The 21,358-nt window shown below is 45.8% G+C and overlaps 1 protein-coding gene across 1 annotated transcript in view; it reads left to right on the forward strand.

Moving 5' to 3' along the window:
• Window positions 1-21,358, forward strand: part of BBS7 (Bardet-Biedl syndrome 7) — a 1,778,061-nt gene that overhangs the window by 274,972 nt on the left and 1,481,731 nt on the right. Inside the window, exon 4 of the mRNA XM_044061529.1 lies at window positions 227-402. Coding sequence (XP_043917464.1) covers window positions 227-402 — 176 coding nt within the window. The remainder of the gene's footprint in view (window positions 1-226; window positions 403-21,358) is intronic.

A 21,358-nucleotide genomic window follows, 5' to 3' on the forward strand; every position in this document is an offset into this window, starting at 1 on the left:
AATCAGTTAGATGGAAGGAAATAAAAATTATTTATTTTGTTTCAGTCCTGTACTGTTTAGTTGTCTTTTTTTTAGGTCAGAGCATAAGCATATCACTGTTGCAACAGGTTTTACTACTATGTGCTAATTATTTTGCTTTCCAGTCCTGCTAGAAATATATCCAATGACAATAAGCGCATATGCTTATACAGAGGTGCATACTCACCTTCGTTTTTTATTTCTGCAGCCCATATTCAAGACTTTGCAAGGACCAAAGATATCAAGACTGGAGCTTGGAGGTGCCTATGGCACACCTCAGGAAAAAATATTTGTTGCCATTGGGTCAGAGGTTCGAGGATTCACGAAGAAAGGGAAGCAGTTCCTTTCATTTGAAACCAACCTGACAGAAAGCATCAAAGCTATGTATGTTAACCATTCTTAGTTTCTCAACTTTTTATGGCTAAGCTGGGTACTTTAGAAATAAAAGTGCCTTATTTTCAAAGATGCTTTTTATACTCATGCATAGTTAACAAGATTGCATTCAGTTGTCTTCCTCGAAAATGTGCATAAGCTTTTATGTAGTAAAGTATAAAGTTTAGCGTCCAGTACCAGTAAGAAGCAGACCAACTACTAATTTATTTGCAAAAGCTGACAACCTAATGAATAAGAACAATACCACTGAAACAGTATATCAACAAAGTATCCCATGTTAATAAGAAATGTAGTACACTTTTTGCAGGTGTGCTTGCTTTACTCCCACACTCCTCCAAGCTTTATTATTCTCAATTCAAGGCTGCTGTATCCTGGGAAAGAATAAGCAGTCAAACAATGAAAAGCTGTCTCACTGTTTCCCCAGGAGACTGCAATCTTGAATAACATAACGAAACACCATGAACTTCAGCAAAAAGAAATCTTTTCTGTATGGCGTGAGTAGCAACACATGAAAGATTAAGTACCTTGAGCTGACAACTTGAGCAGCTGGGTTGCAAAGAATCTTGTACTAAACAACAGCATGTATGCTGGGCTTTTTAGTAGTAGGCAGATTGTGGTAGCAGTATAAGCACGAACTAGTTCCTGGAAGATACAAGTAGTATTTTTACACTTTTCACAAATAGGAAGGGATGGGAGCTGTCCCTCTAATTCTTCACGTGATTCCTGTCAGACATTTGGCCAGATTCATTACCCCTACACTAAGTGTACATTTAATGTACACATTCTGTATTCAGTAACATCCCTGCCACAATGCTTGTGCTTTCTAGTACCTCACAAAAATTATGCAAAGTGTACGTTTAGTCTACATTTTGTGGTAACCTTTATGAATCCCCCTTGATATTTAAGGCTGCAAGAAAATCAGTAGGAAAACTAAAATTAGGAGGAAGAATGTGAGAGTTATGCTTGTGTTGTCTTTAACTCAGAACGGTATACACATGCCCCCGGATTTAATAAACTCCATGTAGGAATAGCATTATAGGAATAGAGTTATTCCTACACGGAGTGAATGGTGTCTGTGTCCACATCTCCCTCGCGGCAGCGCACATTGCATACTAATGAAGACGTGCTACTGAGATGGAGCCATGTACACGGATACTGAATCAGTACAGGGGGCACATTACAGTAGTGCTCGCAGATCAGTAACATACCCCCTGTACTGTCAAAGTGCCGTATGGCACTTTACAATAAGAAAGTGTCCCCAGACGCATACATCCCAACCTTTTAGAGCAAGAAGTCTGGACAAAGCCCGTAGTAAAAGTGAGACAAAAGCCCAAACATAGGGACAGTTTTTAAATATTGCTCCTGCAAACTTAGAAAGTTGATAGAATGACAGGTTTTGAATAAGCAATAATTTCCTGAAGAGTATGTTGTCCAAAAATCAAATGCCTGTCATCATCTAACTGCAGTCTGTGATGATTTGACCAATGATTTGCCAGAGAAACAGAATGTTATGAAAAATGGACCAAAAATATGAGGCACAAATCTGGACATTTTGCGACGATCTGTACAGTTGAGAGGCTGACCTGAAAATGAAGTAATGTCATGTAGGGGGTGTTTAACAGTATCTGTAACACACTCCTTGGATTGTGAAGGTGCCGTACGGCATGAAAACCATAAAGAAAGTGTCTTCGGTCACTTATTTCATAATTGAAGTGTGATGTTTAACAGAACTGAGCTGGTATGTGCAGCTTGGCCATTTGCTCAGCAGTGCTTAAACGTAATGAAAAGCTATATAGAAATGTATCACTTTACTACCCCATGTCCCAAGTGTTCTCTCCATGCAGCTGCTTCACTCTACAAAATGTGAAACAAGCACATGTAACTGAGTGCTGCTGCAAATGTTACCATATCCCACTGCCTAAAGACATTGCACAGCTGAATTTCACCTGCAGTTGGCAAAAGTGCACAAGAAATAAATACACTGATGAAACAAGCACATGTAAGTCTGACATGCTGCTGCTGCTGCAAATGTTATCATATCCCACTGCCTAAAGAATTTGCACAGCTGAATTTCACCTGCAGTTGGCAAAAGTGTGCAAGAAACAAATACACTGAGTTAAATCTATTGAAACAAGCACATGCAAGTCTGACTGCTGCTGCAAATGTGGTCATATCCCAGTCTAAAGAACTTGCACAGCTGAATTTCACCTGCAGTTGGCAAAAGCGCACAAGAAGCAAATACACTGAGTTAAATCTATTGAAACAAGCACACGTATGTCTGACGGCTGCTGCACATGTTATCATATCTCACTGCCTAAAGAACTTGCACAGCTGAATTTCACCTGCAGTTGGCAAAAGTGCACAAGAAACACATACAGAGTTAAATATATGTAAGGCAATTTCCAAGACTCAAACTAATAGCTTAATTTAAGTCTAGTGTGTATTGTTTTGTAGTGTTGAATCTGCCGGAAGGATATCCCTACCCCCACTTATTCACCTACACTCATAGGCCTTTTACTGCTGAAGGTGAAGCTACATTAACACTTCAGCATATTTTACTCTTATCAGTGTAATTATATCCCTGGAAAAACATTGAAAAGCCCAGAACTATAAAATTATATGCTGTGACTTGAGTCAAGTATTTAGAGTTCAGACACCTTGGCTCTGTATCCACAAACTCTGCCTCACTGATTGTTTATGGTGGTAAACCATCCGGGGGGGGGGGTCCCACTCTGTTCGCTTCACTCACTCCGCACCCCTGCCCTTCCCCCATATCACACCCTCCCCCAGCACCTCTACTCATATCCTAAGCAAACCACTCTCCCTCATTCCTATAATCCAATTAACTACAACTCTACCTTGTCCACACCCATATTTCATGCGCACCTTACTTTCTCTTATTTAGCCAAACTTATCTGCTCTCCCTTACATCCATCACCTTGAATTCTCATGCACTCTGCTATAATTCTTTGTATCTTACTCTACTTTACCATCACAATGCAATCACCACATCAAAATATCTTACATTAACTCCAAGCTTAACACCTTCTCTTCTACTATACACACAAGCTAACATTGCACCATAATTTTATTACTGACCAATCACATCTCCACCCACCCATCGTTATCGCAAACTACAAGGCAAAACACCTAACCGCATTGTCAAAGCCCACTCTGAAGTCAAAACATTTTCAACCTCACCTTCAGCTGCACACATATCACATGATAACATAATCTCTATTTACACCTGATATTGCATTCAGACACATAAATACCACTTTTACTATTTTTAAACCCACTATCACAGTTGACATGCTCCTCCTAACTAGCCTAACCTCTTTGTTCTTAATTCTCAACCTCGCTACAGCTGTATCTTTACGTACCCCCACACACAACAACCTCCTCCAGCCCTCTCCCCAGTAAACAACACAGTTTCTCAAATATCTCCTCCCACCTTTTTCTCTATACCCTATCATATTATTCAAGCCACAAACTGTCCTCCTCACCTCCTATGAAACCACACTACAGCACTACCATCCCCTAGGAATAAAAAACACTTCCCATGGTACGCATTCCTCATTACCTATGTACTCAACTGTGGAGACATACATCCTAACCCTGGCCCACCTTCTAATCCTAACCACAACAGTAATTCCAAAGATTTAAATATACTTACTCTGAAACTTAGAAGTATATGTAATAAAATAGCCCAACTGCATGCCTGGATTGATCAAAATAAACCTGACATACTAGCCCTTACCGAAACATGGCTATACACCAATGTAAAAGACTCAGAAATAATTCCTCTAAACTTTGCAATAACCAGGAGAGATAGATCTAAAAAAAAGGGGGAGGGATAACTCTTCTGTATCCCTGTATGCTCAACATCACACCCTACACCAGTAATATATATCTTTTCCAATGCTGAGGTACTAATCTCTTGTTTGAACCTCAGCATATCAAAAAGAATTTGCATAATAGTAATATATATCCCACCAGGTAACTGAATATACCAGTGTTGGAAAATACTTTATAATGGATATCCCAAGCAATAAACCTTGAAACAATAACCTTAAGAGAAGTAAATATAGATTGGCAAACCATAGCTTCCAGGTCTCCCACAAACTGTATAAATCTGTATGTTTTTTTCTCAGCTTATCAATACTCCAACAAAATACAGCAAAGATCTTACTGGCCAATCCACCCTATACTGGATCCTACTATCCCACCCTGCCAATTACCCCTCTTCCAGTACACTGTTAGCTCCCTGAGCGATCATCTACCAGCTTACTCCCTTAGAACAAACTCCCAACTGCTAAGAGTACACACTACAAAATTAGTTAGAACTCAACTAATTTTTGAGAGCATAAATTTAACAATCTCCTACAGGAAACAGACTAAGGAGTAGTTGTTTAAGGGGTGCCCAATGATTCTATACTATACTTTAGTAACACCTTCCTTCACATACTTAATACACTAGCTGCCATTCGTATGAAAGGAATCAAAAAGAACTCCGCACTATGGCTGTCTAAGGAATGTAAACACCTGATGAAGCAAAGGGGCCTTGCCTGGTCAACCTGGAAACAAAACAAAAATGAACAAAATCATGTTAATTTTAAAACCGTACGTAACAAAGTGACGAAACTAATCAACAGAGATAAGAAGTCATATTATTCCCAGCTTCAATTCCAGCATAAAATCAACCTCAGTAAATTTTGGCACTCCATATCTTCTCTACTTAACCCTGGAAGAAATGGAGAACACACCCTATCACATGATACCCCTCCATCACAGATAGCCGAAAACTTTAACAAGCACTTCATAAAATCAGTTTCAGACCTACTAATCAACACCCCTAATGCTGGACCCCCCCACCCTTCAACTTATTCAGACACCAACCCCAGACCATCAACTACTTCTAATCTTGTCATTAACCCCCTACTCAACAAAATGTCATACAAACCCCATTCTCATTTCAGCCCATACCCACTGACACCATTAAGAAACTGCTACAAAAACTAAAACCCTGCTCTACCTCAGTTGACAGTCTCCCGCCATACTACCTCAAACTGGCTTCTAACTCAGTCGCCTACCCAATCAGTATCCCTATAAATAGGTCTTTATCCGAATTTGACGTACCTACCATATGGAAACAATTTCACATCACCCCCATCCACAAAGGAGGCAACTCTTTTGATCCATCCAATTTTTGTCCTATATCCATCTTGTCACGCATATTCAAAATTCTCGAGAGAGGTAGCCATCAGCAGGTAATGCAATGTCTATTGCAAACAATCTTTTCACCAAAACCAAACATGGCTTCCGACCTAGCCACAGCACAGCTACAGCCCTATTATCTGTTGCAGACACCTTGAACAAGGCCAGAGATGTAGGATGCTATGCAGCCTCAGTATTCCTAGATCTCTCCAAGGCCTTTGACACAGTGTCTCACCCCTTACATTTGAACACACTGTCTAACTTAGGCTTCTCACATAACACACTAAAATGGTTTCAGAGCTACCTCAAGGATCATAAACAAGCAGTGAAATGGTCCAATGAACTCTCACCCTTTCTCCACAACCCTACTGGAGTCCCTCAAGGCTCCATCCTAGGACTCTTACTCTTCAACATTTTCACAAGCAACCTTCACGCTGCCTCTCACCCTGGGACCCTCATTAAGTATGCTGATGATTCCACCATAATCTGCCCTGCTCAGTCAGTACCAGAACTACTTTCAAAAACTCAACAGTCCTTTACAGCAGTTGAATCCTGGCTAAGAAATGCCCAACTCTTTCTTAATGCAAAGAAGACAAAACTAGTACTATTTCATCCCAAAACACCTCCCCTGTCACTGATCATTTCAACATCCTTGCATCTGACAACTCTGTCATAAAAATAGTGCAGGAAACCAAACTTCTAGGTGTTATTATTGACAACTTTCATTTGACCCCCTCCCCATATGCAAAATATAAAGAAAATTCATCAAAACATGGGACTCTTATAAAAACAAACATTTCTTTACTGCAGCAACCAAAACTATCCTTGCAAAAACATTTTTACTTCCCTCCCTTCTTTATGGTATCTTATCTAACTTACAAACTTCTACCCTAAGCAAGATGGAACAGTGCTACAACAAAGTTGCAAAGTTTTCCACAAACTCTAAATATCACACACACCACTGTAAGCCACTCCTAGACTTAAACTGGCTTGGACTCCCCAACCAACTTGCCTTTATTCAGCTATCCACATTGCACAACCTTATTTTCAAGCCTACTGCCTGCCCTGCCCAACTCACACCTTGCACACCAAATCAATCCCTCCGATGAGAAGACAAAAACCTCTTAGCTGTCTCAAAACCCACAAGAAAACCAGGTCACTCTCTGTATTCATACTCTGTCTCTAAACTTTAGAATTCACTACCTCTGTCTACCAGGTGTATGCCTACCCTAACCCATTTCAAACTCATGTCAAAAATACATGGCTGTGCTCCTGTATAAAGCCTGCCTAATACGTAGGTCTTCCTCTTCTTCCACACTAGCCTCATTGTCCTTTTCTGTCACATTTCAATTCCTCATAGACTGCAAGATTCTAAGGCTCTTCTAACTCCTCTTCTGTTTCTATACCATATCCTTAAGCTACTGCTCAGGCTTTATTGCTTCTATTCTTGTTAGCTCTCTCTCACTATCTATCTGCATCACTAACTTTCTGGCTGCTATTTTCCTAAATGAAACTAAAATTCTAATCTGAAGTAGTTTACTTCATTTGGTCTTCAACCTGTGGGATACCGGATCCGTGTCGGATCCGAGCCGGCAATTTCACTAGCATCTGCTCTGAGCTCCAAGAGCTCCTCCACTTACCCATAATACACCTCCACTACCTTCCAACCCCCAGATCTCGTTTGCCGCGGCTTGCTGAAGCATTGTGATCTCCTGAGCTCCGAGTAGTAAGTGGGTTTTCTGCTTTTAAGCAGCTTTTTTCTCTCAAATTTTGAGTATAACTGTTTAGTGTAGGTTTCCTCTCCTCCTCCCCTCACTGGTGCATCGTGTAATAGAACCTTTATTCTACTTAGAGTTAGTTTATTAGTGTGCTTCGTTTCCCCTCCCCCCTCAGTGTGTTCTGTGTGACTTGAGTGTGTGGTGAGTGGTCTGAGTGGGAAAACTGGTAATTTTTTCTCTCCTTTTTCCCTTCTCTAGTGTGAGTGGCTTGGATAGAGGCATGGCTGATAAGCCTGTTTTCAAAAGGTGCACTGAGTGTGGCCATAAACTATCTCCTGCAGATGGCCACACTCATTATGGCCACACTCATTATGTGATGTGCTTGGGCGTTGCCCACCTGAATACTGATTGCTCTATTTGCGTGGGTTTTAACCCGCATGCCAAGTTGGCCCTGAAAGGCCTTCTTCCCACTTCTGAGGTGGTTGCCTCAGCTTCGGTCACAGCAGCGGCTGCTGCTGCCACCTGTCCTTCTTCTCTTGCCCTTGCTTCTCCTCCAACCCAGGCTGGGACTCAACCTCCCATTTCAAAGCTTGTGGAAGTGGAGCGGAAAAGGGGCAGATTGAAAGAGAGAGAGCCAGAAATCTCACAAACCAGAAAAACATAAGCGGTCTCCGGACCTTCCTTCTCCCACCAAAAGTCAACCTAGGATCCGTGACTCCCCTCAGCTCGATCTCCAAGATATTCCCCAGAGCCAGAGGAGACACGTTCTCCATCTAGGGCCCCGGTTCTTCGACTCGCCAGGTTGGAGTTCGTGGCCTCATCGAGATCCACACATAGCTTTTCGGAAGTTGACATGGATAAAATGATGAGGAGGTTCATTCGTACTCTGATCCAGATGGGGGTCTTGCCAGCCCCCTCTCCCTCTGGAGGGGGGAGCTCGCTTCCTTTTTTTCACACCGATTTCTCCTTCTCCGATCCGTCCACCGGGAGTACTCGGATCTGAGGATGGTCTTAGTCAGGGGGCCGACGCTGATGGTACCTGCTTCCTCAACACCAACAGCTGCCTGGAGCATGTCAGATCTGACCAGTTCAGATCTAAGCGGCTCTCTGAGCCGGAGCTTGGGTGTCGGATCTGAGGGATCAGAACTTTTTTCATCGGCTCCGGCATTGTCAGGCCAAGTTCCCTCCCTTGGAGCTCCATCCACTTCGGGCCCGGCTCCGATTCTCATGTCGGATCCGGGGAAACCGGCTTCCTTATTGGTACCCAGGAGGTTCATTGTCCCATGGCGTTCATGGTAGAAAGGGTTCTCTCTGCTGGATCAAGACCCCTGACTATCCACTCGGATTCCGCACCAACCCCCTCGGCTCTTTCTACGAACGCCATCATTTTACCAGAGGGACAGCCCGTGCTTGAGGAGCCCTAGATAGTTCCCCCTGAGGACCAAGTGGCTTCTGAGTTCCCCCCGGAGAGTCCCACCGGAGACGTGCCTCGCAAGCATACGTGTAAGAGGAGGCACTTGGACTCTCCCCGAGTCCCTCACTGAGGACACGCATTTGGATGATGGGGAAGTTTCCCCCAGGTCACCTCCCGAGGATGTCTCTTTTGGAAACATCATGGAAATCCTACTCCAATGAGGAGGTTGGTCTGCCCCCAAACCTTCTTCTGATGAGTCCGTGTTCCTGGATCCTATCGGCACAAGCCCATCTACTTCCAGGGTGTCCCCTCCCGCAGATCCCCTGGTGGATCACCTCATGGGCTTGGAAGGAGCAGGACACCATGGAACCATTCCCTAAACATCCTGATAAGATCTTGAGTCCACCATCAGATAGACCAGCGTGGAATAAGGGCTCCCCCGTACACGCTGTGGTGGTAGCAGCAGCCACAAAAAAGGAACTAACCCAAGAGAGTTAATTGGTTCATCCTCCTGTCTGAGTGTCATGGATGATGGACCGCTTAGGGAAGCCGGTTTATGCATCAGCAACCTTTTCCATTAGGGCACTGAACTATCTCGCCCACGTCACAAGACTCCAGCGCGACCTGGTCAAGGAGCTGTCTGAGTCTCCCCCTAAGTCCATGTTGCAGGAGGACGGGACTCATTCTCTACGAGGATGGCCATTTTGAAAGCAGTCTCCAACATGTCCACGCGACTCTTCTCACATGCTACTGAAGGAGCAGCTTGGGCGGCTGGGTCCAGTGTGTCCATGAGGCGCAACGCCTGGCTCAGACTATGTCAGTTTTTGGAACCTTTCAAGCCATTCTTTGCCAACACCCCTTATGACGGCTCTACTTTCTTTGGTAAGACCGTCAGAGAGACTTTAGTCCAGATTGAGAAGGATGGGAAGACATTGTCTGCTGTCGGAATCTGCTTCTCGAACCCTCAAAGATCCTTTTCCCGGAATCAGAGAGGGCTAAAGAAGATGTGGTTCCGGAAGTCACAGTATTCCCAAGACACTCAGGGCTCTTCTTCCCCCAGAGGCAGAGAGGGACAGGATAGATGCCGACCCAGAGGCAGAGGGGGTCTGAGGAATTTTGAGTCTCAAGAACCTTTCTCGGACAGGCCTGGACAGCAGCCCTGAGGGATTGCCCAACTGCTCTACTCTGGAGGCAGTCGGGGGATGATTGCCATTGCAACTGGTGGCATGGGAGTCTGTAACATCAGACCACTGGGTGCTTCAGATCATATCCAGAAGATCACTATCCCCTTGGTGGTTCCTCCCAAACACCTCCCGGACATACCACCTACACAAAGGGAGGCAGCAGCACAGGAAATTTTCAGGCTGCTAGGAAAATGAGCCATCGAACACATCCCCCCAGATCAGTCCGGATCAGGCTTCTACTCCAGGTTTTTTTTTTTTGGTGCCAAAGAAAACGGGGGACTTTAAGGCCTATTCTGCACCTATCTACCTGAACCTGTCAGTTGCCAAAGAAAAATTCTGGATGGTCACACTACAGTCCATCATGCCGTACCTGCAAGAGAGCGACTGGATGTGCTCGTTAGACCTCCAGGATGCCTACTGTCACATAAAGATGCACAGAAGCTCCAGGAGGTTCCTCCACTTCTGGCTAGGAGTCAATCATTACCAATTTCGAGCCCTACCCTTTGGTTTCACCACAGCCCCCAGGGTGTTCACCAAAGTGATGGCAGTAGTAGCGGCTCACCTGAGGCTTCAGGGGATTCAGGTCTATCCATACTGGGATGATTGTCTCCTCACTGCTTCTACCAGGCGTCTACGATCTCAAACCAGGAATTATTTCTTAAAGCTTGCTCTGCATTTGGGGATAACAATCGCATCCAAATCACTTCTAAATCCTGTCCAGGTGATAGACTATATTGGGGCAAGGATAGACACCCTACAGTGCAAAATCTTCCTGACCTTGGAGAGAGTACAAAACCTGAGGATGCATGTCTCTCTGATCTGCCGTTCTCATCTTCCATTGGCAGAATCAGTGTTGAGAGCCTTAGGTGCAATGGCAGCAACCATAATGCTTCTTCCGTGCGCCCGGTTACATATGAGAGTTCTACAGTGGACACTAGCTGTACAATGGTCCCTGTTGGAACTTCCGTTATCATACCCAGTACACCACAGTTGAGTCTGTCTGTCTTCCCTTCTGTGGTGGATGTGCTCTCCAGAGTTCTTGGAGGGACGACACTTTGTTTCAGCCCCTGTCCAAGCCACAGTGACCACGGATGCCTCCCAACTCTGGTGGGGGGGCATTGTTTGGGCAGGACAGTCCAAGGCCAGTGATCCCCTATCGAGACCAGCTTGCACATAAACATTCTAGAGATGAGGGCAGTCCTTTTGGCGTTGCAGGCCCTTCATGCCTTTCTTCCTTTGGGAACCCATTGCAATTCAATCAGACATGTCAGTGGTCTGGTACATCAACAAACAGAGGAGAACCAGATCTTACCCCCTTTTTCGGGAGGCCATGAGAGTGTGGGAATGGCCAATCTCCACTGGTCGCTTTCTCATAGCAACGCACATTCCGGGACAGTCCAGCATTCTAGTGAACAGGTTGTCAGACTATTCTGATGCCTTACTTGTAGTCTCTGAATCTTTCAGTAGCAGAGCAGATCTTCCTGGAGTGGGGTCAGCCTTGCTGTGATCTCTTCATACTTCCTTCCAGCACGAAGTGCAACGATTTTTTTCCCTCTGAACCCCCTGCCGGGGGAGTCCCCCAGAGATGCTCTAGTCCATGCTTGGCCTCCCAGCCTTCTGTATGTTTACCATCCAGTACCTCTTATTCCAAGGTTTCTACAGAAAGCTCGTCGACTGGGGAGCAAAGTGATCCTCATTGCCCCGTTTTGGCCTCTCCAGGTATGGTTTCCCTTCTTTTGGTCTCATCTTCTGGCTCCGCTCTGGATCTTTGATTTCATTCAGGATCTGATTACACCCATCGTGGGTTCCTCACCCCAACCTGGACAGTTTGAAGCTCACGGCTTGGCTGCTCCAGGTCCTATGATTGCAAGGGCTCCTGGATTATCCTCTTCAGTTAGGTCTATTCTGGTGGTTGCTCATAAGTCTTCAGCCAGGAAGGTTTACCGCAGCAAATGGAAATGTTTTTCGTTTTGGGCTTCTCAAAGAAGTTTAGACCCTTTCATGGCCCTTATTACTGCCATTCTTGATTTCCTAGCCAATATTTTTCAACAGGGAGCAAGTTCTTCTACTATCAAAGTTCACTTGGCTGCCATTTCTCATTTTCTTGTGGGTGAGAATTCTGCCTCCCTGGCCCCTTCCAGACTGTGTAAAGCCTTTATCAAATGGACTTTTCTATTATGCCCTCCAGTCAAGGACCCCCCCCCCCATGGGGCCCTTACCATGGTTCTTCAAGCTCTGGTTGCTCCGCCTTTTGAACCTGCTGCAACCACAGATCTTAAATTTTTATCTTGGAAAACAGCATTTCTGGTGGCTACCACTTCTGCTAAAAGGGTTTCAGAATTGCAAGCTTTGTCCATCAAAGTTCCATACATGATTTTCCATAAAAATAGGGTTTCCCTTCGGACCAGTCCGTCTTTTCTTCCTAAGGTGGCATAACAAGTTAATATCAATCAGATCATTAATTTACCTGTCTTCTTCCCTAACTTTGCTAACAAAATGGAATACAAACTCCACTTGTTGGATGTTCATAGACAGTATAATTTTATTTACACAGGACCAAAAACCTCCGGAAATCCGATCAGTTTTGTCTCCTTCTCTAAACCTTTTTTGGGTAAACCTATCTCCAAGGTCACTATTGCTAGGTGGATTTCCTCGTGTATCCTGCAGGTCTATAAGGACAAAGGCATGTCTCCTCCGGGTCAGGTGAAGGCTCATTACACTAGGTCCATGGCTACTTCTGGTCTTTCTGTCCTTCTGGTCTGGAGTCTTATTGGATGATATTTGTTCTGCAGCTACTTAGTCCTCATCTTGTACCTTTATTTCTCACTACAAATTGGATTTGACTTCTAGAAGGAGAACATACTTTGGTTCCGTGGTGCTCCGGAATATCCTTCCATGAGGGCCACCCAGGAGTTTAGTAGCTGGGGACGCTGTCCCACAGGTAGAAGACCAAATGAAGTAAACTACTTCAGTTAAGTTATGTACTCAACATAATGTTCCATCTGTGTAGTTCTACTCATTTGTCTTCAACTGTCCCTCATAGGTTCATAGGGTGGTACTAGGCTATCAGCCCTAGGGCCTATACAAGCCTAAGCCATAACAATTCCCTGGATATTTCTTCCCACACTATTTACTTCCCTGGACCCCTGTCTAGCAGGGCGACTGACATGATCCCTGGGGTGAATTTCCTTTCTCCCATCCAATCGTCAAGGTTCCTTTTGAAGAGGGCCGAAGAGGCACTCTGCTTGACATGTATGGACAATCTGTTCCAGAGTCTGGGGAGTCTCTGGGTCAGGAACCTATCCCTCCAGCATGTTTTGTTTATTGTGATGACAAGGTTTAGATCCCTGGAGCGTCTGGCTCTGAGGGATTGGGATTTCTTTAAGTGTAGCATGTCCAACAGCTCTGGGTTTGACATGGCCTTGTATGTTAAGCAGAGATCGCCTCTGAGTAGACGATATGCGACAGAGTATAGCTGGAGTTTTTTAAGGCGGTCAGCATAGGGCATCTGCTTTAGGCCTGTGATTCTGTTAGTGAGGTATTTCTGCGGCCTTTCCAGTTGTTGCAGATGTCTTGAGAGGTACATACCAAACGGGGCGTTGTATTCTATAATGGGTCTAATGAGGGATGAGTACAGTGGGACAATGACCTCCTTTTTTCTGGATGAAAAGCCCTTAGTGATGAGGTGTGCCACATAGTAGGATTTCCTGAATGTTGTGGCGATGTGGCTATCGAAGGTGAGACCACTGTCCACCTGTGTCCCTAAGTCTCTTATCACACTTTCAGCGTTTAGTGTACTGCCACCTATATGGTAATTCACGGGTGCATGTTTTTTTCCCAAAGGGGATAACTATACATTTCTTGGCATTTAGCTTGAGCCCATGGCTCTGACATCAAGCATCTGTTTCTGTAAGGCCCTTTTGTAGAGTATCCACATAATTTGGGGATTCAGTAATGGCTCCCAGTTTGCAGTCTTCTGCAAACTTTGTTAGCCAGAGTCCCTTAGTGTTGGCCTGTACTTCAGAGAAGTAGATGCCAAATGAGGGGCCCCAGGACTGAACCCTGAGGTACCCCACTTGTCACTTGTCTGGAGCTGGATTTGAAGTCAGCTACTTCTACAGTGTGGGTTCGATCAGTAAGCCAGTTAGCAACCCATTGGGTGACGTAGGGATTAATGCCCAGCTTAGTAAGTTTATCTATGATTCCAGAGTTGGGGATGGTGTCAAAGGCCTTGGCAAGGTCTAGATAGGCTGTGTGGACCACCTTACCCTTGTCCATGGCTCTGGAGACTGATTCGAAGAAGTCAATCAGGTTCAGGAGACAAGATTGGCCTTTCATGAACACAAACTGGTTGGGGTCCAGTGTTTGAAGGTTGCCAATGTCTTTCTTTATAACTTCCATGATAATACGCTCCATGGCCTTGCAGATAAGGCTCGTCAGACTGATGGGACGGTAGTTTCCGGGATCCAAGGTGGATCCCCCCTTGTGGAGTGGGATAACTGTAGCTCTGCGCCACTCAGTGGGCACGAAACCTTCGGTGAGGCTATGATTAAACATGACACTTAGGTGAGGTGCCAGTTCATATTGTAGTTCATGTAGTACACAGCCCGGGATGTCATCTGGTCCCATGGATGCTGTATTCTTAGCTTTGGAGAGTGCGTTTTTTACCTGTGTGGCTGTTATTACCAGAATTTGACAGTCTTCTGGTATTGAGATGGGCCATTTAGATGGTGAGAGAGGGGTGAAGTTGGCACTGAATCGAGCTGCCAGGATATTGGCAATATCCTTGGGATCAGTATATTTAATGCCATTCTGTTTTAGCTCAGAGCAGATCTGTCCATTGCCATTTAGATTCTTGACATAGTTATAGAATGCCTTGTGGTTGTCTTTGGAATCTTTGGCAATTTTATTTTTATAACTAGCTTTGGAGGATTTTATGCGGGATCTCAATTTCTTACTGAGGCTGGTAAGGGAGTTTTTTGCAACCTGGGATTTTCCTCTTTTCTGCAACAGTTTCTTCCTTTTGTTGTAAAGTTTGTATATGGCAGGGGACCACCAGACTGGCTTCCTTTTTTTGGATGAGAGCATCTTGGTTCTATTTGGGATGGCACGATTCATGCATGAGTGGATGTGTTCGTAAAGTGCCTTAGTGTAGGATTCAGCAGTTCAACTTTCAGTTCCCATCTGCATGGGTGTCATGAAGTTTGTCACTTTTGACTTGAGTAGCATGAAGTTGGCTTTGGAGAAGTTTTTTATGGATGTTTCCTTACTGGGTGGTGGGGGTGGGATGTGGATGTTAAGGGTGATTAGCTTATGGTCAGACCCGACTAATGAGGGGGTGACCATAGGTGTGGAGCATCGATTTCCCATGTTGGTAATGACCAGGTCTAGGATATTGGAGCCCCTGGTGGGACTGTGGATTAGTTGATCCAGGGCGTTGGAATTTATGAATTCCAAGAACCATTGGGCAAAGGTGTTGGTACATGAGTAGTTTTCCCAGCTAATGGCAGCGTAGTTAAAATCACCCAGTATTAGGGTGTTTGGTTCTATCTTAATATTTTCCAGTATGTTTAGAAAGGTGTAGTGAGAATCTTGGGGTATGTTGAGGGATCTGTAGCAAGCTACAATTTGGATTGCAGTCTTACCTAGTGTTAGTTGCACCTGGAGAATTTCAGACGCATTGTGTTGGGCAACTAGCCTGGTGGTGTGAATATCCTTGGTGAATATTAACACTCCTCCAACTTTAGTGTTTCGGGCCTAGTTTGGTGGCCGAAAAGTATGGTAAGAGTTGTTCCCTGGAATTGCAGGGGTGCTCTCTGGACCCTTGAACCAGGTCTCAGTTACTGCACAGATATCGATGTTCTCCATTTTTAGGAGTGCCTCGAGAGAGTGCGTTTTGAGGTTTAGACTTCTAGCATTGAGTAGCATTACCTTCAGATTTTGCATGCTTGTACCTGTTATGGTGGTGGTTTTGTCCTTTGAACTTTGCCTAAAAAAGGCACTATAGGGGTGGCAAAAGCCTTAGCTAGTAACCTGAATCCCAGGGGCGACAGGTGCAGACCATCTCTGGCAAAGCATCGTGGTCTGTCGATCATGTCGTCCCAGGCAGACAGATACTGGATCCCCTTTGAATGACACCAGAAGCTTGGCCAGTTGTTGAAGTCAATCATTTTGTCCTTATATTGTGGTATCATTCTGGGTGAAGGCAGGATGCTACTCAGGGCTAGGGTCATACCTGCCTGGACCACATGATGCGAGAGCTCTTCCATGTCTCTTTTCATGTAGTCCAGGGAGGTACATCTCAAGTCATTCACTCCAACATGGACAATAACAGAGTCTTAGTTGTACTTGTTGTGGAGTGACTTGAGTGCATGCATTATGTGGCGGATCCTGGCACCCGACAGGCAGCTGACTGTAATTTTCTCCTTGTTTAACCTGGTGAGTGGGACATCAGTGTGCCGGACTATAGAGTCACTTATGACTAAAGTGTTAAGTACATTGTCTTGCTTTAGGGGCTGTTGCTGGGTGGCATACTGGTGTTGTGAACTATGCGACACTGGTTGTGATTGGTGTTTGCGTTTCAGCTTCAGAGGTCCTTGTTGCTTGGGCAGGTTACAGTTAAGGGCCTCTGCATATGTGGATTTAGTGTTGCTATATGTTGGTGTTGGTGGTGTGGGTTTAGAAGGGCTATGTGTTGCTTGAGTTGTAGTGTGGGAGTTAACCTGCTCCTCTTGACTGTTTAGCACAATCTTGGGTGGAAAGAGCTTTGCTTCCATTTTGGCTATGTAAGTGCATCTCTCACAGGTTGTAGTGTTTGGTGGTAGGAGGAGAGGGTTGTCTGTGTACATGAGGTAATTGCTGCATTGCCCCAGTATGCCCAGATTCACCAGGTGGACAGGAGAAATCACCGGAAGCTGATCCTTGGACATGCCTGGTTTGGTGCTTTTTTTTATTTTTTATTTTTTGCAAAGTACATGAGCTGTTTTCCCTTACTTTAGCAAGGTACTTTGCAATTATAGGCTGTTTAGTGCCTACTATTAATTTCTCCTTATTAACAAGGAGAGTTGAGTGCTTGTATCAGTTTAAGGCTTCCTAGTGCTTTCCGGCAGGTATTAGAGCAAGTGCTAGTCATAGGGATGCTTAAAGGCAAGATGAAAAAAATGCACACTGCAGTGTGCACTAGAGAAGTTAGATGTGAAAGTAGGTAACTTAAGATGTGATAGTGTTCAATCTCGCCGTTTGTTCTTACACATGGGTTCGGAGCCGATCCTCGGCTCCGTGCCGGCCTCTTGCAAGCTCTGCATCGAGAAGAAGCTCGAGACAATCTAATACCCACAATCCCCCTCTGCCTTTACCTCAGATCTAGTTTGCCGCTGCTGCATACGCATCGTTGGGAGCTAGCTCGAGAGTTTCTAAGCTAAGATATAACTTTTTTGTTGTATTTTATTAAGGATTCTAGTCTAGTTGATATTATCAGTATTAACAAGTGTGATTGTGGTGGTTCCGTTAATTCTTTGGTACCGTTAACCTTATTTTTCGGTATTTTTGTATCGGGGCCTACACCCTTCATATCTTACCATATTGAGACAAATTTTTACCGGATTTGACAATTACTCGATTGTGACTAACTTTTTTCGGATTTGACTGTGTTTTTCTGGAGTTGTCTTTTTATTCTACAGTGTCTGAGAAGGTAAAGTCTGGTTTCAAGCGTTGTCAGTGTGGCCAGAAAATGTCGGTCACTGACAACCATAGTTCCTGCGTCTACTGCCTTGGCCCTCTCCACTTACAAGAGGATTGCTCCATCTGTCACTCTTTTAGTGGGAGGGTCATGACAGATAGGCGCAGGAAACTGATGGACAGAGGTCTATTGAAACCGGCTTTCCAAGAGGCTTTGGATGCTTCTGACCAGGCATCGAAGTCCTCTAAGGAATCGAAGACGTCGGAGCCTAAGTCATCGGCTCTGAGCTCTTCTTCAAAGGTTAGATCACCGGTTCCACAGACTTCGGGGCCGAGTGTTCAACTGGTATCGGTTCCTGAGCCTCGAGTCTTGGAACCGGTGATGGAGCTCCCTCCTTCGACCATATTGAGGTCGGCTCCGTCTTCGGTTCCTTCGACCCGTTCTTCCTCCAAACTTTCGGATGTCGATGTGGATCGTGTGGTGCAGAAGTTGTTGGAGCATTCGGCCCTCTCTAAACTTATTTCGGTTTCCACCCAGTTGGTGTCGAAACTTGAAGGCCTTCCTGTATCTCCATCCATTCCTCCTCCGAGACCGATTCAGTCTTTGGAGCCGGAAGAGGCTGATCTGCTGATTGTGGAGCCCTCAGGTCCAGAACCGTCTTTTTCTCGGTCTGTTCCCCTCACCTTGACTCCGTCGGACCCGGTACCGGAGTCTCGGAGCCGACGGTCTGTTCTTGGTTCCGGGGCCGAGAGTCAAACCGACGTGTCGGTTCCGACTCTCCCTCGGGCCTCGGCACGGATCGATTCGCTCCGTCCTCGGGTCGATGCCTTCGTGCCCGTGTCGGGATTCTTCCCATTTCTTCGAACCGGGAGACTCTTCAATGCGGGTCCCGGGTGCGTTCGACCTGATGAGGAAGGTGTTGTCTACCCAGACAACCACATCAGTGGAAGCAGTTTCTCCTCCCCATAAAGGGCCTTTGTCTTCATCTGCACCCACGGCCACATCCAAGCGTCGGGCACCAGTGCCTCAGCCACCCCTGGAGGGTGCCCCTCTTCCTCGAGGCTTCTTCGGATGCTCCCCACGAGGAAGTCCCTAGGAAGAGATTGTGTAAGAGGAGACACTTGGATTCTCCACAGGAATCCTTGACATCTGATACTGACTTAGATGAGTCAGAGGGGTCCCCTAAGTCACCTTCAGAAGATGTCTCTTTTCAGACATTTTGGAGATCCTGAAACAGAGAGGTGACTGGCAGTCCCTTCCCCTTCTGAGGATGAGTCAGTTCTGCTGAAGGCATTTGGTGCTCGCCCTTCCTCCTCCTGGGTCACTCCGCCCTTCACGAACTAATGGAACTTATTGCTCAAGGGCGTGAGACTCCTGACACAGTGGAACCTGTTCCAAGAAAACCGAACAAGTACATCACAGCACCTCAGGATAAGTCCTACCTTACAAAAGGAGTTCCAGTAGACGCTATGGTGGTGGCTGCAGCCATGAAAAGGAGATGTCGGAGTCTTCTTCGTCTGTCCATCCACCTAATAAAGATTCTAGGACGATGGATAGATATGGGAAGCGCATTTTAGTTCAGCGGCTTTTTCCATGCGGTCCCTGAACTATTTGACCCATTTTACACGCCTGCAGAGGGATCTAGTCAAAGAGTTGGGAGATACCCTCCAGGGTGCTACAGATGCAGCTGTCTCAGAGAAAGTGACAGCACAACTTAATACCCTAACATCGATTGTTAACTCGTCCATGAGCCTGCTTTCCTCACGCAGCGAAGGTTCGAGTAGGGCAGCAGCTTCAGCGATTGCTCTTCGTAGACAATCCTGGATGCGCCTATGCTCCTTTGGAAGCCTTCAAGTCTTCCTTTACAACGCCCCATTTGACGGTGCCACTCTTTTTGGCCCCAAGGTAAAGGAGACCCTTACCGGTGTGAACAAGAGGGAAAGACTCTGTCTGCTGTCGGAGTCCGTTTTCCACCCCAACCAGACCGTACCCCAAAGGGCAACGCGGTGGGAAAATGTGGTTTCAAAACCCCAAGGGTCTTTCTCAGGCACACAGGGTGATGCCCCTCTAGAGGCAGAGGAGGGGCAGAGGTGGAAGACGCCGCCCTGGCGGCAGAGGGTCCGCAACATCAAGGTGACAGGGAAACACTCCCTGGTAAACCTTTCCAGCACTCCTGAGAGGAGGCCCGACTGTCCTGCTCTGGAGGCAGTCGGGGGTCGCTTAGCTTTATACCCTCAGGCCTGGCAAGATATAACTACAGACAAGTGGGTAAAAAGCGTAGTTACCAGAGGTTACTCCATACCCTTCCTATCCTATCCCATTCCAAAGAAAAGACTCCCAGATGTACCGCCCCATCTGCGAGAGCCAGCAGCTTTAGAAATTTCAAAGCTGCTAGAAAAAAGAATCATCCAGCCAATCCCAGCGGACCAGCAAGGATTCGGGACTTACTCAAGGTTCTTTTTAGTTCCAAAGAAAATAGGGGACTGGAGGCCCATTCTAGACCTAAGCTACCTCAATACTTTCGTCAAGAAAGAAAAGTTCCGAATGGTCACGCTTCAATCGATCCTTCCATTCTTACAGAAGGACGAGTGGATGTGCTCAATAGATCTAGAGGATGCATACTACCACATCAAAATGGCCAGGGCATCCAGAGATCATTTGCGCTTCGGCTGGGAGCCAGTCACTTTCAATTTCGAGCCCTGCCCTTTGGTCTGACCTCAGCCCCAGGGTCTTCACCAAATGTATGGCAGTGGTAGCGTCTCACTTGAGACGTCAGGGATTCCAGGTGTTTCCGTATCTGGACGACTGGCTCCTTTCGCCACCACCGGCGTCAACTACTGCAGGCCAGAGACTATGTTCTTCAACTGTGTGTTCACCTAGGGATCTCCGTAAATTTCGAAAATCCTTACTTCAGCCATCACAAAATATCTTGTTCATAGGAGCAGAGTTAAACACACGTCAATTAATTCTGAGGCTTCCCCCAGAAAGGATATTATCACTGCAGACTCACATACGTCTTCTACTCTTGTCAAGGAAATCTCCTGCAAAACTAGTACTGAAGGTGTTGGGCCTCATGTCAGCCTCCCTTATTGCAATTGCCCTGGGAAGGCTGCACATGAGAGTCCTACAATGGCTACTGTTTGCTCAATGGTCATTTCAACAACTACCTCTAACACACGAGATTCTTATAACAAAGACTTGCAAAACAGATCTAAACTGGTGGCTTCAAACGTGCAACCTTTCCCAGGGGAGGCCGTTTGTGCTACCCACAGTTACGGTGACCACGGACGCTTCCCTGATAGGGTGGGGGGGCATCTTTCAGGGACAGACAGTCCAAGGCGAATGGACCAATTTGGAGTACAATCTGCACATCAATGTTCTAGAGTTGAGGGCAGTGTTTCTAGCGTTGCAACACTTTGCTCCCCTTCTTCCTCTAGGGACTATTGCAGTTCAGACGGACAACATGTCGGTAGTCTGGTACATAAACAAACAAGGGGAACCAAGTCCTATCAACTATGCAGAGAGGCCATGAGAATTTGGCAGTGGGCGGAGTCCACGGTCGCTTTCTAATAGCAACGCACATCCCGGGGTCATCCAACGTCATAGCCGACAGGCTGAGCAGAGCAATTCTGTTACCGCCGAGTGGTCTCTAAAACAGTCAGTGGCGAAAAGGATTTTTTACGCGTGGGGCCAGCCTTCCTGCGACCTGTTTGCGTCTCCAATGAATGCCAAATGC

The sequence above is a fragment of the Protopterus annectens genome, chromosome 2.part0, assembly GCF_019279795.1.
Source record: "Protopterus annectens isolate FY-2018-M chromosome 2.part0, PAN1.0, whole genome shotgun sequence".
In the NCBI taxonomy this organism is placed as follows: Eukaryota; Metazoa; Chordata; order Ceratodontiformes; family Protopteridae; genus Protopterus; species Protopterus annectens.